Source organism: Diadema setosum, chromosome 8 (genome assembly GCF_964275005.1).
Source record: "Diadema setosum chromosome 8, eeDiaSeto1, whole genome shotgun sequence".
In the NCBI taxonomy this organism is placed as follows: Eukaryota; Metazoa; Echinodermata; class Echinoidea; order Diadematoida; family Diadematidae; genus Diadema; species Diadema setosum.
The window spans coordinates 3,944,371-3,961,620 of NC_092692.1; the positions used below are offsets into that span (position 1 = coordinate 3,944,371).

The 17,250-nt window shown below is 40.0% G+C and overlaps 1 protein-coding gene across 1 annotated transcript; it reads right to left on the bottom strand.

Moving 5' to 3' along the window:
• On the bottom strand, window positions 1-16,696 carry LOC140231850 (UNC93-like protein MFSD11). Its single transcript, XM_072312001.1, has 10 exons — window positions 16,584-16,696; window positions 14,067-14,301; window positions 8,823-8,978; window positions 6,920-7,043; window positions 5,730-5,779; window positions 4,590-4,655; window positions 3,725-3,850; window positions 2,591-2,762; window positions 1,492-1,627; window positions 1-226 (listed from the first exon to the last, which is right to left on the bottom strand). Exons 1-10 carry the CDS (start codon window positions 16,689-16,691, stop codon window positions 86-88), a joined length of 1,314 nt encoding a protein of 437 aa, XP_072168102.1. The 5' UTR covers window positions 16,692-16,696; the 3' UTR covers window positions 1-85.
• Window positions 16,697-17,250: the final 554 nt, after the last annotated feature.

Sequence of the window (17,250 nt, forward strand, 5' to 3'; positions counted from 1 at the left end):
TCCTGCCCTTGGTAGTGATGGCCTATTCAGTGTCGTCGTCCAGCTTGGTGGCATCGAGGCCATCGCTGAGTGGCAGGGCCTCATATCAGATCTCATTCTGTGGAGGATGGTGCTCCACATAGAAGAAGGAGAGCGCCCCCATTGTTCCAGTGAGGACAAGGGCCAGAAGCTGCCACTGAAGGTGCAGGTGGTTGCTGTAGGCAAAGGCAATGGCTGCTGCTGAAGACTGGAGGAGTCAATGAACAGAAAGATAGATGGATAGACAGATAGATAGATAGATGGATGAACAGATGGTTTGACAAATAGATGGATTGACAGATGGAAAAATAGATTGATAGATGGATAGACAGAATGATACAGATAGACAAGTATGGATTGACAGATACAGGGACAGATGGATTGATAGATGGAAAGATGGTGTGATAGATGGATAGATGATTAATAGATAGATGGATAGACAGATAGATATGTGGATTGATAGAATGAGAGATGGATTGATAGATGGATCGATGGGCAGACAGATAGAAAGATGGATAGAAGTGTGGACAGATGGATGGATAAGTAGTCAGATGAATGAAGAAAGAGAAAGAGGTAGAGATGGAAAGGAAAGTGTGAGAAAGAGAAGAGAAAGAGAGCAAAAAACAGAAATATATAGGAGAGCAGGGAGAAACAGAAAGAAAACAAAATTCCAATCCTTGTCATCCTTCGCTTGCCAGAGCGAATACAAAAATGGGGCCTTTTTCCAAATGTAAAATCTATGGGTGCTACAGGCATGATACTTGCATTTGTGTCTGACCGCCCATTATTCAGTACCCTGGTACATTAAAAAAGCTTTCACTTATCCCATCATATACATCATTACATGTATTACCCATATAAGGTAGTTTTGCCGGGCAACTGTAGTTGGTATTTCGATTGGTCAGGAAACCACCAGTTTCCAGCGGGCAATATTAGTGGGTATCATCCTTTTTCCGAGTTTCACCATTTACTTCACATGTAAACACCAAGATATGTACAAACCACGTTTCCAGCGAGCAATATATGTGGGTATCATCCTTCTTCTGGGTTTACATGTACACACTAAAAAATGAGAGTTTCTCGCGGAGAAGTTTTGCGATGAAGGGCAAATTCCCATACGTTAGCACGTAAAAAAAAAGAGGATGATTGCTGCGACTGTGTGAGCGCGCCGCGTACCTGAATTGTGCATAGGGGTTGTGTGCAAGCATGTAGGTGTAGTTGAGCGCAGTGGTGTAGGGTTCGACCGGACACTGAGTGGATTTTGTTACTGTAAATCGGAAAGTTTACATTGTAATGATTTAAGTTACTGCTTGAAGATGCCTGAAATGCTTGAAATGGGTAGTAATAATAATAGAGACTGAGCCCCTTATACTGCATAACATAAACAACATTATGAGAGTAATTATTATGGTGGAGGTTTACAATCATTTGACTGAATTGATATCTCTACCACGGTTACCACCTTTGACCTACCTGAATGAATTTAAAGAGAGCGAAAGCTGATGCACTGTCAGACTTGAAGTAGCTTCCAAGCAGAGAATAGATCTGGGTGTTGAAGCAAGCGTCGCCAAACCCAAGCAGGAATGAGCATGTGAAGGCAACTTCCACTCTGTTGGTTAGAAGAGTGGCAAAGAAATAGTAAGGATGAATCACTTCTGGCATTTTTCTAGGATATTAATGCTTCTGGGTAAGTTAATTACTGAGAATATTCGACTCAGGTACAGCAGAGCCTTATTATAACAAGGACCTACAACTATCATAATGACAATTACGTTGTTATATCTGGTTTGTCACTATCAGGGCACCAAAAAAAAAAAAAAAAAGACATATTGTAAGCTGAGTATCAGAAGGGCGTTAAGTTGCCTTGAACACTATGGCTTTAGTGTGCTTTAGGAAATCACGCTCCAACACACTTTGCCCTCAGCAGAGTGTAATGAGCCATGGTTTTGCTTCATACAACACAGAATGACATCATCAATGGAGGACAATCTTGTTGAAATACATAAAGTTGTGGTATCTCCCCCCCCCCCCCCCCCAAAAAAAAAAAAAAAGTCAGTGATGATTGTTAGATTGTGGTACAGAAGGAATGTCTTCTCACACTCCAGCTTGAGATATCTTGAATAACTTGACAGAAAAGTCAACAGAAATGACAGTTGGTGCAAACTGGTCATAATGCTGGCAGAGAGGCCACTGGTAAGTACTGGTACTTCGAAGTGTAAAGCACTGCATGCCACAACCTAGAATTAGCAACAACCACAACAAATGAGGGAGAATGGTTTGTGGTAACATAAAACCTTTCCTACTCATTTCACCATGCAAACCTTTAAACAACTAAACCACTACAAAGTCTGGCACCATTTAGCCCTCGAAAATATCTTACTTCTTTGGACGGCATTTTGCAGTGGGGATTATGTTTGATAAAATTACCTAGGGTGAGCCACCTTGTATTTACATAAAATTGAGGGCACTTTGGAGGTTTGTTGGACCATATCTATTTTTACAGCAATACTATACAGCTACGAATACAAGGACAAGAATGTTTAATTGTGTGTCTGCCCCGTGGTAAACGTACAGAGGTGGATTCATGTAGGAATTATCGTTGGTTTCCTGCAGAGGCGACACCTCGGGCATGTTGTAGAAGATGAGGTAGAATGCCGCCATGTGGACCAGGTATCCAAGGAGTATGATGGGATCGCGGCCGTACTTGATGGTTTTCTTTCCCAGTATTCCAAAAAGCAGACCACCTAGATGAGAAAATACATCAGTACGTCTCATACTGTAAAACGAGGAATGTTCGCATGCATCTTAATGTCGCAAATTTTGCGAGCAGCAAGATTTGCGAAATTAAAATGCATGCAAAAGTTCTTGTCTATACTAACTGCATTGAAGGCCAGAGGCAATTCACGAAAATTTCATGCAACGAAAAAGGCCGTCGGGTCCAATTCGTGAAAATTTCATGCCGTGAATTATCATGTTTTACAGTATCTCATTTTATTTAATCTTTTCACTTTATTTGCGTTATTTCGATGCATTTAGTCTATGGATGACATCATTAAAAGCATGTAGCAATCTCCAGCAAATAAACACAGGTCCGTTTATAGCATTTTATTTTGACTTCACACCCTCAGAGCTACAAGACAGTTTCCTTAATGAGCTTTGGCATCTAACCTGAAAGAAAGTGTTTCCAAGTGTACACTTGTACTGGCATATATGCTGCAAACCACACACCTTCATTGTATGGCATGTCTTGTCTTCCTGGCATTTTATATCTTACTCTCTGAGGGTAGAAACTTTGATAATACAAAATCTAACTTGGACAATGTTTGATTAAATATGAGATTGCAGAAATACTATTGTCTTTGTTCTTCGCTCTGTTTCTATCTCTATCAAGATCAGTTGATATCTTGCCGATACATATATTGTACACAACTCTTTCTTAACACAAACAACCAAGTCTATCGTCCAGCTTGACAGTCCATAAAGTTATTCATATTCAAATATGTTGAGGATCTTCTGCTGCAATCTCAATATACATCAAAGGGGAATATTCATATCTGTAGATTTGTCATATCATCTGTTTAATCATGAGATATATGAAAGGAATTGATATTAGTTCCAGGCAGGGGAATTTTATACCCCTCGGTTACATGTGACTTTCTTTTCATTCCCCAGTGATATTTTTGAGAAAATATTTTCCACCACTCACCTACAATTTCTCCTGCTCCAATAAGCATGCCGCTGATTCCGATGTAGCTATTTGAGTTATAACCAAACATGTTTGTGTTGCTGATGGCCGTGCCATAAACTCCACTGAAGAAGGTCAACTCGATGCCTTGCGACAAATGACGGGAACAACAAAAGAATAGAACCATTCCATTTCTTTTTCTTGTTAATGTTAAGAGAACTATTTGGAGTACGTTTATATTCATAAACTACGTATCAAGGATTTGTCACTTCAACAGGAAAACTGTTCTTTAGACATACCACATAAATCACAGTGAGCTGCCTGGTACATATAGCGAGTTGCTACATACCTATTTGCCTAGGACAATTGAAACCCACTGCCGGACAAGTGAAATGACTGGAAACTAGCTTGTTAACAATATGAAGTCTCTGTCTAATTGCCCATTTGGGCCAGTCGAGAGAATTTTCTTTTGTCAAGCCCTCTGTATACTGGTTAAAACTGAGTACCATTTATACGCCGACACACACACACTGATAATGACAATTGTAACTCCTGCTATGCCTATAACTATGACAGGGTTATGTTATGGGAACAAAACCTGGCGTATTCAATAATCTATGAAAAGATAAATAAAAATGGAGCATTAGAAAATAGGTCAACTTTTGAATTTAATTGTGGACTAGAGACATCAATGTTTTCAGCCAGAGAAGAACTGATGCATAGTTTTATCCTGTGTGTGACCCGTTTGTAGTCAGAGTCAGTATGCAACCACACACTGAGAACTCTACGGATTGCTCATAGATTTCTTAAGGTTTAGTGCCAGAGTATTTCATATCAATCATTTCTGTTGTTGTTAAAAAAGACCAAAGACAAGAAATTTCCTCACCTGTGTAGAAGTTTGTGATGCTCAGCATTAACATCTCTTTGGTAAAGAGCAGCTTCACTGACCGCACTGTTTAAAATGAAAATGGTATGAAATGGGTGAATATCTGGGATTCCTTTCATCATGTTGAACTTCTGCTGATTTCATCTTTCCATTCAACACTGCTTTAATATGACATATCAAAAGTACTGAATTTTTATTTCTGATCAACCACTCCACTACAATAAACACTGCCAAGTGTCTTAGGAAGGGAGCACTGAACCCTGAAGTCAAAAACTCAACTATACTCAAAGTCAGTCTGAGAAACGGTCTAGTGATACAAGAAGATCTAGCTAATGCCCCAGTCACATATAAACACGGATGCTCAAGGATCTACACGGTGATCCGGGAACGTCCGGGGAGATCCGGGATTTTGGTATGACTGTACACATGGTATGAACACGGCAGCTACAAGGATAAGGCCGGAAGAGCGCGGCGTCTACACGGACAAACACGGCATCTACATGGATCAACACCGCAGCTACATGGCAGCCACACGGACCACACCGGATTGCTCTGCCAACACGGCAGTCCCCGGATGACGCTCTATGTTTTTGACCTCCAAAAGTTGCCGTGTTGGCCTCCCGGCGTCAACACGGATCTCTCCCTGGATCAGATCCGGGGTGGTCCGGGGTGATCCGGGATGGCTATGTGACTGGGGCATTAGGATACATTGTCATCAGAATTCATGAATACTTCTCAACTCTCCATCCATCCATCAGATTAAAAAATTTTTTTTTATTTCATCTATCTTCAAAGGTAGTAATTTGACAAAGATTTATGGAAAACTGATCCAATGAGAAAAAGAAAATCTTGAGGCATCAAGTAGCAAGAGCCCATCATCAGCTGTGGCCATCTACTGTATATGCCAAATATTTTGTGAGGTTTTTATTTTTGCGAATTTCGCGAGTCAGGTGCTATTTGCGAAATTAAAGACACACAAAAATAAAGACTCTGATCACAATATGAATGTGACACACACATATATTTCTCCATTCCATACAGTAGTCCAAAATTGTAAATTTAACCACTCGCGAAATCAGCGGGAAGTCCCGATTACTGAAAATTTAGACTCGTTAAATATATGGTATATAAAGTACTTACCAAAAGCACCCAGGGCATCCCGGAGGTTTGCTCTGCTCTCAGATGACTCTCTGCAGGAGAAGGAGGAAGAGAGACCGGTTTTCAAGGGATGGTATAGTAATGGTGGAGATGAGAAATGGGCTTTTAACTTTTTGCGAGATATCAAGAAACCAATTGTAAAATTGGTAAAGTACAGACCATACCATTCTATTAAGAGGAATTCAAAGTTTATTTGATGAAAATCAGTTTTGAAATGGCCGGGACATCCAAAAACAAAGTAAAACAAAGTGGCTGGAATAAAAGGTGGGTCCCACCTTTTATTAGTATTGCTCTGTTTGGGGTATTTCAGCCATTTCAAAACCAATTTTCATAAAAAGAACATTGAATTTCTTGTGGAATTATACGCTCCTTCATATTTCATGAGAGGTTTCTCATTATCTCACACAAAAATGCTAGAAACCTGAAGTTTGGTAGGCCTCAACCAAAACTATACGATCCCTTTAAGGAGAGGAAGATGGAGATGGATGTCAGGGTTAGGGATTGGAAGAGGAGCAGCATGGGGGAATGGTTCAGTCATTGTCATCATTCAGCACCAGACAAACAGGACACAAATAGGAGTTCTGTGGTACTGTGGATATAAGGCTCTGGATTTGTAAACAGATGATCTGGGGTTCAAATCACCCCCGGGATATTCATCCTTGGGCAGGATGCTTTGCTCACAATGTACACACTACCTCTTGACCCAGGTAGGTACATAACTGGGTACCTTGCAACACTGGGATAATAAGAGCGGTACGGCCCTATTGGAGAGGTGTAAACACTACAGCTGGTACCCTGAGATAATATAAGGCCATATTATTATATGTCTGAATATCTTGATATGTGGTTTCACCTGGGCCCCTGACTTAAGGAAGTCTTCTATTCATAGATAGTAAACAAAGGAGATGACGCACATAGCATGAATTTCATAGGACTTTAGCGTTGAATTCAAATATATATTTCTGCAAAGTGTTACGATTCAGGGTAGGGTTATTTATAATTGCAGGTTAGGTAGATAGACAACCCAAGAATATAAAACATGAAGCAATGCTAGCAAGTACAGACAATTAGAGACATATCATACAGTGAAAAAGCTGATATGGAATACTCTTCAAATATTCATGCTTTCAACCATTGGCAAGTGCAAATCTCAAGTAGAGGTGCTTGCTTACTCAAACTCCTGAATTTGGGTTGGTCCCTGCAACTCCTCCGGAGGTTTCACGAGGAGAAGAAACGTCAGAACTCCAGCGCCGCTCACAGCAGTCAAGACAATGAACACGGTGACTCGCACCTTGGCTAATGTATAACGACAATCAAAATTTTTCCCATTGATGTGGTTTGCTCAGCAGAATGGATAGCTCATGCACTCTGAAAAGCATTCATGTAACATCAGACACTCGGCACACTGCACTCTTGCAGTAAGGCTGAAAATATTATTCATTGAGGAAGTAATGCTTGCTAATATTCGGGTTAATCTCGCTGTAAATACATCAAAATATGCAAGTTGTCGTCTTGAGGCTACAAGGAATTAGTATCTCATTTGAACATTACCCCAGACCTCACACTTAACTGTAAATAAATGGTAAGACAACTATCTACACATTTGACCCATATTTCACAGTACATTTCATTTCCTGGGGAATTTTGCTGCCAGACGTTGGCATTTCAATAGTTGCATATCTTGTATTGGAGAAAGATTATAGTAATAGTTATATTCATTAAGTCTGTGTAAAAGCTGAAAGAAGTTTATCAATTAAAGCATTATAGCCATTTGAAACAGCGACAAAATTTTCAATCTTCTGATCTGAAATAGGAATTTAAGACTCAGGGGACTCTTGAAAATATCTACAACTGAAAAAAAAATGGTTATAAAAGAACAAAGGGCTCAAATGAAATATTCAATTCTGTCTTATGAAATGCTAACAGTAAAGAGTATAAATTCTTTTTATAAAAAAAAATAAAGAAGGGGGGGGGGGGGGAGAGAGATAGTGCACCAAGCTACAAAAATGGTTTTCTGGGATGTAAGAGGTCATTTGGTGTATTTCTACTGAACGATAAGGGTAACACCTCAAATTTTTTCACATTAGAAACCCATCAAGTAGTGGGTGATGCATAGTAATGCAAAGTGATCCATTGTCAGCCTTTTTAGGTGGTCAATGGAAAGATTTTTAGAAGAAACAGATCAGGTAATGATATTTGGCGGTGTGCCTGAAGTCTCAAATTCTTATTGGGAGAGTTTGCACATTCTACTGATCAAAAGGCAGTGCATGTGAGACCTGGTCTGTGACCTACACATGTAACAACACATTTTCCTCGGTCATTGCATTTTGCAAGTTCATCACCCACATCACCATGTTGCCCAGTGAAAACAGTTTGGGTAGTACATGTAGTAAAATGTGAGGTGATGCAGACTTGTGACAATTTCAGTGATGCAAGGTGATCAGTAGAAACATGCGCAATGCTAACCCGTAAAAGACTAGTATGTAAATAATGAAATCCCGAATGTTTATGAGTGCAATGGACAGAATATTTCATGAGGTGAAAGATGAAGTGATCCATTAGATAGGGCACAGCCGAGCTGAATGGATCAACAATTTCATCTTTCATCGAATTAAATATTCTGTCCATTGCACGAATGAAAAACATCTATTACTTGTTTTATATATATATATAACACCTAAAATAGATCCTTGTCAACTGAAGTTTTATGAATTTAGAAACAAGAGAGAATATGCGGAATCAGATGGAGAGCTACAGTGCTCACTGGACACTTTACGCCAGCATGCTGTCTCATACACACTGTAAGCGCTTTACATGCATAGTGTGCTGAGCTCTCAGCAATGGAGCAAATCGTATGGATCCAAGATTGCAGGGTAAATGGAGCCACACTTGCACAAATGATGATGTAATAGTAAAATGGGAAAAATGATCAATAGCGAACAACTAATCAAATGACAAGGATCTTTAGGTGTTAATTCCAAACATACTTGGGCAGGTGTCTATGGGAAATGCCTGTTAAAGCAAAACCAGCTCATCTTGAACGGGTTTATTTACTTGAATGTTGCACTGACTTACTGGTAATATCATCCTTGCCCTTCATTTCAAGGAAGAAGAACAGATTGCCGAAGAGCAAACTGCACTGTAACATGGCCCAGAAGAGACCGCTGTTCCTACCCATGGTCTCCTGACTGGAGTTCATGGTCAGGAAATTCCCTTGAGCTGTCCAGATGACTGTAAAGAAGACAAAAGTTTACACTAATATGATTCTTCATTTTTGTACCCCAGGTATAAATCTCTTGAAAGGAAATTTGTGTGTGTGTGTGTGCATTATGTGCTGCATGAGTACTGCATGAGAGTTTTGATTATTTTGCTACAAATATGACGTGCCATGTTACAACCTCATCGTATAATAAATATATATGAATACATATTTGGCAAAAAAAAAAAAAAAAAAAAATGGAAACTTTGATATCCTTTGTTGTTGTTTTTTTTTTTTTTTCTTCATTTCTTGTTTTGGTAATGGGCAGAACTCGGTGTACAATCTATATATGTAATAATATTGATGATACTATTTCTGTATATATCTTAATATTTCCCTATTCATTGGAAAGTGCTCTCTTTTTGTGTAAATGTGCAATATGCAAATATGTTGTTGTGTATACATGCAAATATGAAGCTAACAATTTTAATCCTTCAAAGAGACACACAACACATGGCAATCAAACTGCCATTATGCTGAAATAGACGAACAGCTCGTAAAAAGAAAACTACCGAATGAGACAAAACAATACAGGAACAAGACATGTATTTAACTATGTACCTGTGTACCTGGAAGGAAATGTGTAAATTTCAACCTGTGTACCAGGAAGGAAATGTGTAAATTTCAACCTGTGTACCTGGAAGGAAATATATGTGTAAATTTCAACTCTGGAAAAGCCATCCACATCAAGCTTGCTCATGGATGATACTTCAGTCCCACCTGTAAGTTTTCATGTATCCTTCTAGGACCTGGATGTTTTTTATCTCTATGCACTTGATTTACCCACATCTGGCTTTGATATTGGGATCTCAAACAACTTGAAAAGCTTAGCATTGAAACCCTGATATACTGTTGGATTTCAGATTCAGATCAAACCATTTTAATAGTTGTACGTCACTAGGACCCCCCTACAAAGTACAATGGCTACTGGTGGTGATGATTCAGCAGCTCCAAGCATTATCTCTGACAGTGTGATTGATAGTAGACAGTCACAAAATTGCCATGCTCACAGTCAAACTCCATGTATTGGACTATGCAGAACCATCTATAATGAGGCGACTCGCAAAGTAGACATGCTGCAGTGTAGCTCTTGCCTAGGGTGGATGTGTTTCAAATGCCTACCATACACAAAGACTGAAAAGAAAATGCTCAGTAAACCAGAAATTCAGTGGAGATGTACAACTTGTCTAAAGCAGACTCCAGGACACTACTGATATGACGAGGCTAGGCAGCGCTGGATAAAGCTCTGGAACTGTTCACCAACAGCTTCAAAGATCTCTCTAAAGAAATGGAAAGGAAAGCAGACGGTGAAGTAGTTGAATCACTTTGCAAGGAACTCTCTAATGTACAGATAGAATTAAAGGAGCTGAAAGATAACCAGCAAAAAACTATTGACAGAAAGCTTGACTCATATGTCTCAGATCTAGAGGCAAGAGAGGAAAGAAAGCTCAACGTCATTGCTTTCAATATCAGTGAAAGTGACAGCGCTGATGGCATGACAAGAAAGAAAGAGGACACAGAGCTTGTACAGGCGATTCTAACCCAGATTGAGACAATGCCTGTTGAGATAACAGACTGTAGGCGCCTTGGAGTATACAACCGAGAGAAGGCTTCATCAAAGCCCAGACCACTGCGATTGAGTGTTGGATCACAAAATCAGAGAGACACCATTCTAAAGGCTGCCCATAAACTGAAAAGCTGCAATGAAACCAAGGATATTGTCCTCAGAAAAGATCTCACCCCTCTGCAGCATGATGAGAAAAAAAACTTAAGGAAGATCTGGCAAGAAAAAAAGGCAGATTCGACACACAAAGGAGATATTCATGCCAAGTGCATAAGAAGAAATGGGAAAGATGTCAACATAGGGTCCTACCCGGACACTGTCAACCTAACCGCACCACAAGAACCCAACAGGATCAATCAAGAGGAAGAAATACAACCCATAGTGGATCTGCAGAGCAAGCAGCACTTCCCAGATCTCGAAGAGTAGTCACTGAGCGGGATTTTTACCCTGCATCTGCACAGCACAACCTGAAACGTATATACACCAACGCTGATACTTTACTAAATAAGCGACACGAGTTAGAGGCACTTATCTCTTTGCACAACCCTCACATTATAGGAATCACAGAAGTGAAACCAAAAAACTCACGATATGAGTTAATGCCAAGAGAAATCCACTTGGACGGCTTCGAACTTTTCCACAATCTTCACGAAGAAGGACGAGGAGTGTGCCTGTATGTGCATTCATCTTTAAAAGCAGAGAAATGTCGCAAAATACGAGAAGCCTTCAAAGATGCAGTGTTTGCAGAGATTTCATTGTCACACTCAAAACTCCTAAGTGGTGTGGTTTATAGGAGCCCAGGAAGTACTGATACAGCAAATGATGAGTTATATACACTAGTAAAAGACTTTGGTTCTTGTGGAAACTATGACAAACTCCTCCTTGGGGATTTTAACTTTACAGAAATAGACTGGGAAATGGAGTCATGTAGCAGAGGACCAAATCATCCTGCAAATAGATTTCTAGAAGCCACAAGGGACGCATTCCTCATACAGCACCAACACCAGCCAACTAGACATCACACTGGTCAGCAGTCGAATACACTAGACCTCGTGTTCACAAATGAGGAGGACATGATATCAGGCATTCAAACAACAGCAGGAATAGGTAAAAGTGACCACTGCACTCTCATTTTTTACATCAGAGGAAAAGAAATCGTTGGGAAAGATAACCCTGTAAAGTATCTGTATCCGAAGGCAGACTACAACAGAATGATAGAGAAACTGAGTGATATTGACTGGAAAGGAGAATTTTCTTCCAAAACAATGGACAATGCATGGAATTTCTTGAAAGATAAGGTGTTAGCGATTTTCGACAGATACACTCCCCAAAAAGATGTTAGAAAAGGACAATATAAGAAACCATGGATGGATACAGCCACACTAGCAAGTGTCAAGAAGAAACACCAGCTTTATAGACGATGGCAACGGACAAGGACAGAAGAGGACTGGAGAATATACGCTCGAGCAAGAAATCAAGCAAAATAGACCTGTAAGAAGGCAGTGAAAAGACTAGAGAGAGAAAAAAAAAAAAAAAGCTTCTGGAGTCAAGCAGGATCCAAAAGCCTTCTGGTCTTATGTGAAGACTAAAACCACAGTCCGAGAAAGTATTGCCAGTCTCATTAAGCCAGATGGAACTACCACAGAAACAGACACGGAGAAAGCTCAGGTGTTGCAAGACTTTTTCATAAGTGTTTTCATCAATGAAGACATGCAGAAAATGCAGGCACCTCTAGAAATTAACTTTGAATCAGCACTGACAAACTTTGATATCTCACCAACAGATGTTTTTGAGCTGCTAAAGAAACTGAAGCCAAACAAGTCTCAAGGACCAGATGGACTACATCCACGTTTACTTCAGAAGTTAGCAGGCGTTCTTGATGTACCACTTGCGTTCCTGTTCAAGATGAGTCTAGAAAAGGGTGAATTGCCTCTTGATTGGAAGTCAGCTAATGTTACCCCAATCTTCAAAAAGGGGAACAAACAGGAGAGCAAGAACTATAGACCAGTGAGCCTTACATGCGTTGTATGCAAGATTTTGGAGTGTATGGTGAGAAAATAAATAATGGAACATCTGTTAACAAATGAGATGCTGTCTGTACATCAACATGGATTTATTGCTGGTCGTTCCTGCACCACTTAATTGTTGGAAGTACTTAATGACTGGACACATGTACTGGAAGATGAAGGTGATATTGATGCCATTTACATGGACTTTATGAAAGCATTTGACTCTGTACCGCATCTCTGACTACTGCAGAAAGTTGAATCCTTTGGTATCCATGAACAGGCTCTGAGGTGGATCAGAGCATTTCTAGTTGGAAGAAGACAATGAGTAGTAGTAAATGGTCAGCAGTCGGAATGGTCATCAGTACACAGAGGAATTCCGCAGGGAAGCGTACTCGGGCCGCTGTTGTTCCTGATGTATATTAATGACCTTCCCAATACTATTGAGTCTGGAATCAAGCTTTTTGCAGACGACACTAAACTTTATGCTAGAAGCGACACCTTTGAAGATTCTCAGAAATTGCAACTTGATCTGAATAAGGTGCAGAAATGGGCAGAGGAATGGCAGCTTAGATTCCATCCTGACAAGTGCACGGTGTTGAAGATAGGCAGGTCACCCTCAAGTCATGAATATTGCATGAAAAGTGGCAATGAAACAGTAACCCTGAAAGAATCTGAAGTGGAAAGAGACCTCGGAGTGCTTGTAGATTCTAAGCTCTCCTTCAGAGATCACATCTCCCAGGCTGTGTCCAAGTCCAACAAACTACTAGGGGTGATATGAAGAGCTTTCATAAACATTGATGAGGACACCTTCAAACTTCTCTACAGAGGACTTGTGAGGCCCGTCTTAGAGTATGGTCAAGCAACATGGTCACCGTACAGGATTGGTGAACAGAGGAGACTTGAAAATGTCCAGCGTAGGGCCACAAAGACGGTACCAAGTTTGAAGGACATACCCTACAAAAGCCGGTTAAGACGCCTCAAATTACCAACGCTTATCCATCGCAGAAGGAGAGTTGATATGATCGATGTTTACAAGTATGTCCATGGCTTATATACATGTAACACTGACAATGACCTGCTACATCTTAACAATGAAGACAGAACACGTGGTCACACTCTGAAACTAAAGAGGACATTCGCGCACCTTGATGTTAGAAAATTTTTCTTCTCAAATAGAGTGGTGGAATCATGGAATAAGCTACTGGAAGAGGTAGTCAGTGCCCCATCTGTGAACTCCTTCAAAAACAGACTAGACAACTACTGGAAAGAATTACCATCTGTATATGACCCTGAAGGATACTAACAGATGTCTTGAATCCTCCCTCTCCACACACACACCTTGCCATAGAACCACTCGTAATTGAAAGATTGATTCAAATGACTACCAATCGATCGATGAACAGGCCCGGACCTACTAGCATCGATGGATTAAAGTAAAGTAAAGTAAGTAAAGTATACATACAGATATCTGACAGTGGTGCACATACCCGCAGCAGCGATTCCCAGGAGTGCAGACAAAGCGAAGATCACCCCTGGTATTGGATGGAAGAATGAAGCAACGAAGCCTGTGTAGACCACAGCGCTGGCAAGCATCGACCATTTGGCTCCGAGTAGGGCCACCACAGACGGCGCTATCCAATTTGCAAATGCAAATACAGCATATATGATGGCAAGGCTGTTGTAGCCGACGCCTGGTAACTTTGCATGGTTCAATATATCTGTCTGTAAAGGGAGAAGAAAAGGGAACAGAGGGAGGAGGAGAAAGAAAGGAGAGTTACATACAACGAGGAAGAGAATGGTTTTCACTGAAGTGATGACTAAAAAATCGCCAATACAATCTTTTGTCTGTAAGTAAGAGGAAATATAATGTACAACATAATTCTGTGTCATTCATTTTAGGGGCTGCGTATGCGCGTAAAGCTTTATACTTAGCATTCTTTGGAGTCATTTTGTCTATGAATGCCAAGAATTCAGCAACGTGTTTACAACCCACTTCTTTGGGCAAAGTAGCACATTTAAGAATGTGAAATTAAATAGGGTAAGCTTGTATTTCTTACAAATGCATTGATCATGCACATTTCCCCGACTATACACAGTGATTTAGCTACAATTCATCCTTGCACTTTTACACTGTCTGGTCACGCAAACATTTGATAAAGTCTTTTGGAAGTGAATATTGGGAAATTACAATTCACAATAAATGTATTTATCATGGTGCCACTTACAAGGAAATGGAAAACTTCATAAAATTTAAGTAAAAATCGACTTTGGTTATAAAGCAGTCATTGCAACTCCAGGAATATGCTTATACTCTAAGGCCAGAATTCACGAAGGTGGTACAAATGAAATCATGGTTTAAACCATGGACAAAAACCATGGAGCGCCAAGTGTCGCACGGAATATTTCTTTACGACATTGGTCATTTCGTCAACAAAATGACCATTTCGTTAATTAAATTATCATTTCGTGGACGAAATGTTCATTTAGTTACAAAATGTTGTCATTTCGTCACAAAATAATCATTTCATCGACGAAATGACTGATTTCGTAACGAAATGTTCCATGCGACACTTGGCGCTCCGTGGTTTTTGTCCATGGTTTAAATCATGGTTTCATTTGTACCACCTTCGTGAATTCGGGCGTAAATGATACAATGAATGGATGATGGCTGTTAGTGTTATTGGTAAATTTGTAACTCTGAAGATGAAATAAGGCACATTATTCTCAATGAAACTAAAGGTTTGTTTTTTTGAAACACACAAATTCTGAGAAGAGGTTTCTATACCAATTTTTGTATAGTGTATATGTATGATCATGCACATGAAACTGACATCTGGGGGTCTACATGTAACAGTTTAAATTTGTTCATTCCAAAATGGAAAAATAAAAAGATGGGTAAAGTTTAAATTTAAGAGTTCTAACTTCTACAGTAGGTTGTACCAGGGAGGTGTAAGAAAAGGAGAGACAACTGGTTCGTAATTCATGCAAACACATGTTTGGTTTCAAAGCGTTACAATGGGATGTCTAGCATTCCACTATACGCTTTGAAGTCATGCTGTGCACTGCTCTTGTTGCAAGGCGAAGTTCGGAGATGAAGAACGCATTTCACCTTTCGTTGAATTACAAGCTTTATTCCCCTGTAAAATTTTAAATGAAATACTCAAATTGATTAAGAGTAGTTCAGGAAAGAATTCAAATATTATAAACATGTATTTCTAGTTTCTTCGTAATGCGCAAATCGAAATGAAATGAAAATTAGGCCCTCTTAAAAACCTAATATTTTTCTATAATGCGCACATTTCCGCATGTTAGTTTTCTATCCTTTAATCTGGGATATTTTGATCTTTCAAATAAAGTACTTTGCTAAAGCGTGCACCAGCGTGCTTTTAAACTATTTGCTATCAAAATTGTCAGTTTTACACTGCATTTTGATTCGCTGCTCCAATTCAAGGTACACAAATTCATTGTTGCCATCACATTGAAAGAGAGAGAGCGAAATGCAGTGGGGGCAAGTATTTCTAGATGTGAGAGCGCTAGCCCGATTAATTGATGCTCTCTTTTGTCAAAGCACCTGATTTCCACCTGTAGTTAAGCGCATAACTTCTCGGCGGTGCCGTGCATCCTTCAAAGGAGAGCAGGAGTTGTCTCTCCTTTTCTTACACCTCCCTGGTTGTACTCACAAACCTTCAGCTTCAGAGTTATGAACCCCATTTCACTCTCGGATTAACGATCCTTTGGCTTTGGAATAACAAGCCTTTTTTTATTTTTGGATTAGAATATCTAACAATATTTAACGTACCTCACATTATCTCATTTTAAGATTAACAAACCTTCACAGATACTGCTTGTTTGTTTTTTCTTCACTAATTTACATTGACAAGTTCTGTACGTCTGTTCAAATAATGATGTAGGCCCTAATTAAAGGGCTACAGCTACATCTAGAACTATGAAATTTTACAGACTAGGATTGTCCTCTGTAAACCTGTTAGGCTATAGAAACATACCTGCACCATACCACATGTTTGGAATGCCGTGAAGAGCAGCAAGAAAGACAGTCCGAGAATAACAACATTGTAAAAAGCAACTTGACTGGGATTTAGACCGAAAGGCATTTTGATGTCGGTTCTGCAATCTTCTTCTCGGTTGGTCTGACCTGAGATGAGCGCTGAGCCGAGCCCGAGTTGACAGACACTGCAATGAGTAGTAGAATCTAGAATCTACCGTATGATAATGCTAATGCTAAATTTCTTGTGATATTTGCGAGGCCCGCCGGCTGGCGTTGTGTTCAGTCGGGCGTTGCGTGAGGAGTCAATCAACACCAGGCATATGAACGGAGTCCTTTCATGAACTATCGAGGCCAATGTTTGGACATCCTCGAGATTAAAACCTTGTAAAACTTACATATTTAATGTAAAACTGGGGAAGACGGTATAACGGTGGTACTCAGGCTGGTCACTAAAGTGAAGTGGTGCGAGCTGAACCTGCTGCGTGCATGCGCTAGTATGCAAAAACAAGGAGGTCGATTTCGGTTGGTTCCGAACTTCCGAAAACAGTACATGAGTATACTACAGTGTACTAGTAGTAGTAGAACTGCCATGCGCCATACAAGTAGCCAGTAACATAACAAGTGCCAGAGAAAGTCACATGACAGGTAGTGGGAGGAGCTCGCAA

Bases quoted from the DNA above. Each gene is read 5' to 3' on its own strand.
- LOC140231850 (XM_072312001.1), bottom strand. From the start codon at position 16,691: ATGCCTTTCGGTCTAAATCCCAGTCAAGTTGCTTTTTACAATGTTGTT. The intron at 4,656-5,729 runs GTAAGTACTTTA...CATTTTAAACAG, and splicing joins GGATGCCCTGGGTGCTTTTG to TGCGGTCAGTGAAGCTGCTC. The intron at 3,851-4,589 runs GTGAGGAAATTT...ATTTGTCGCAAG, and splicing joins CATCACAAACTTCTACACAG to GCATCGAGTTGACCTTCTTC.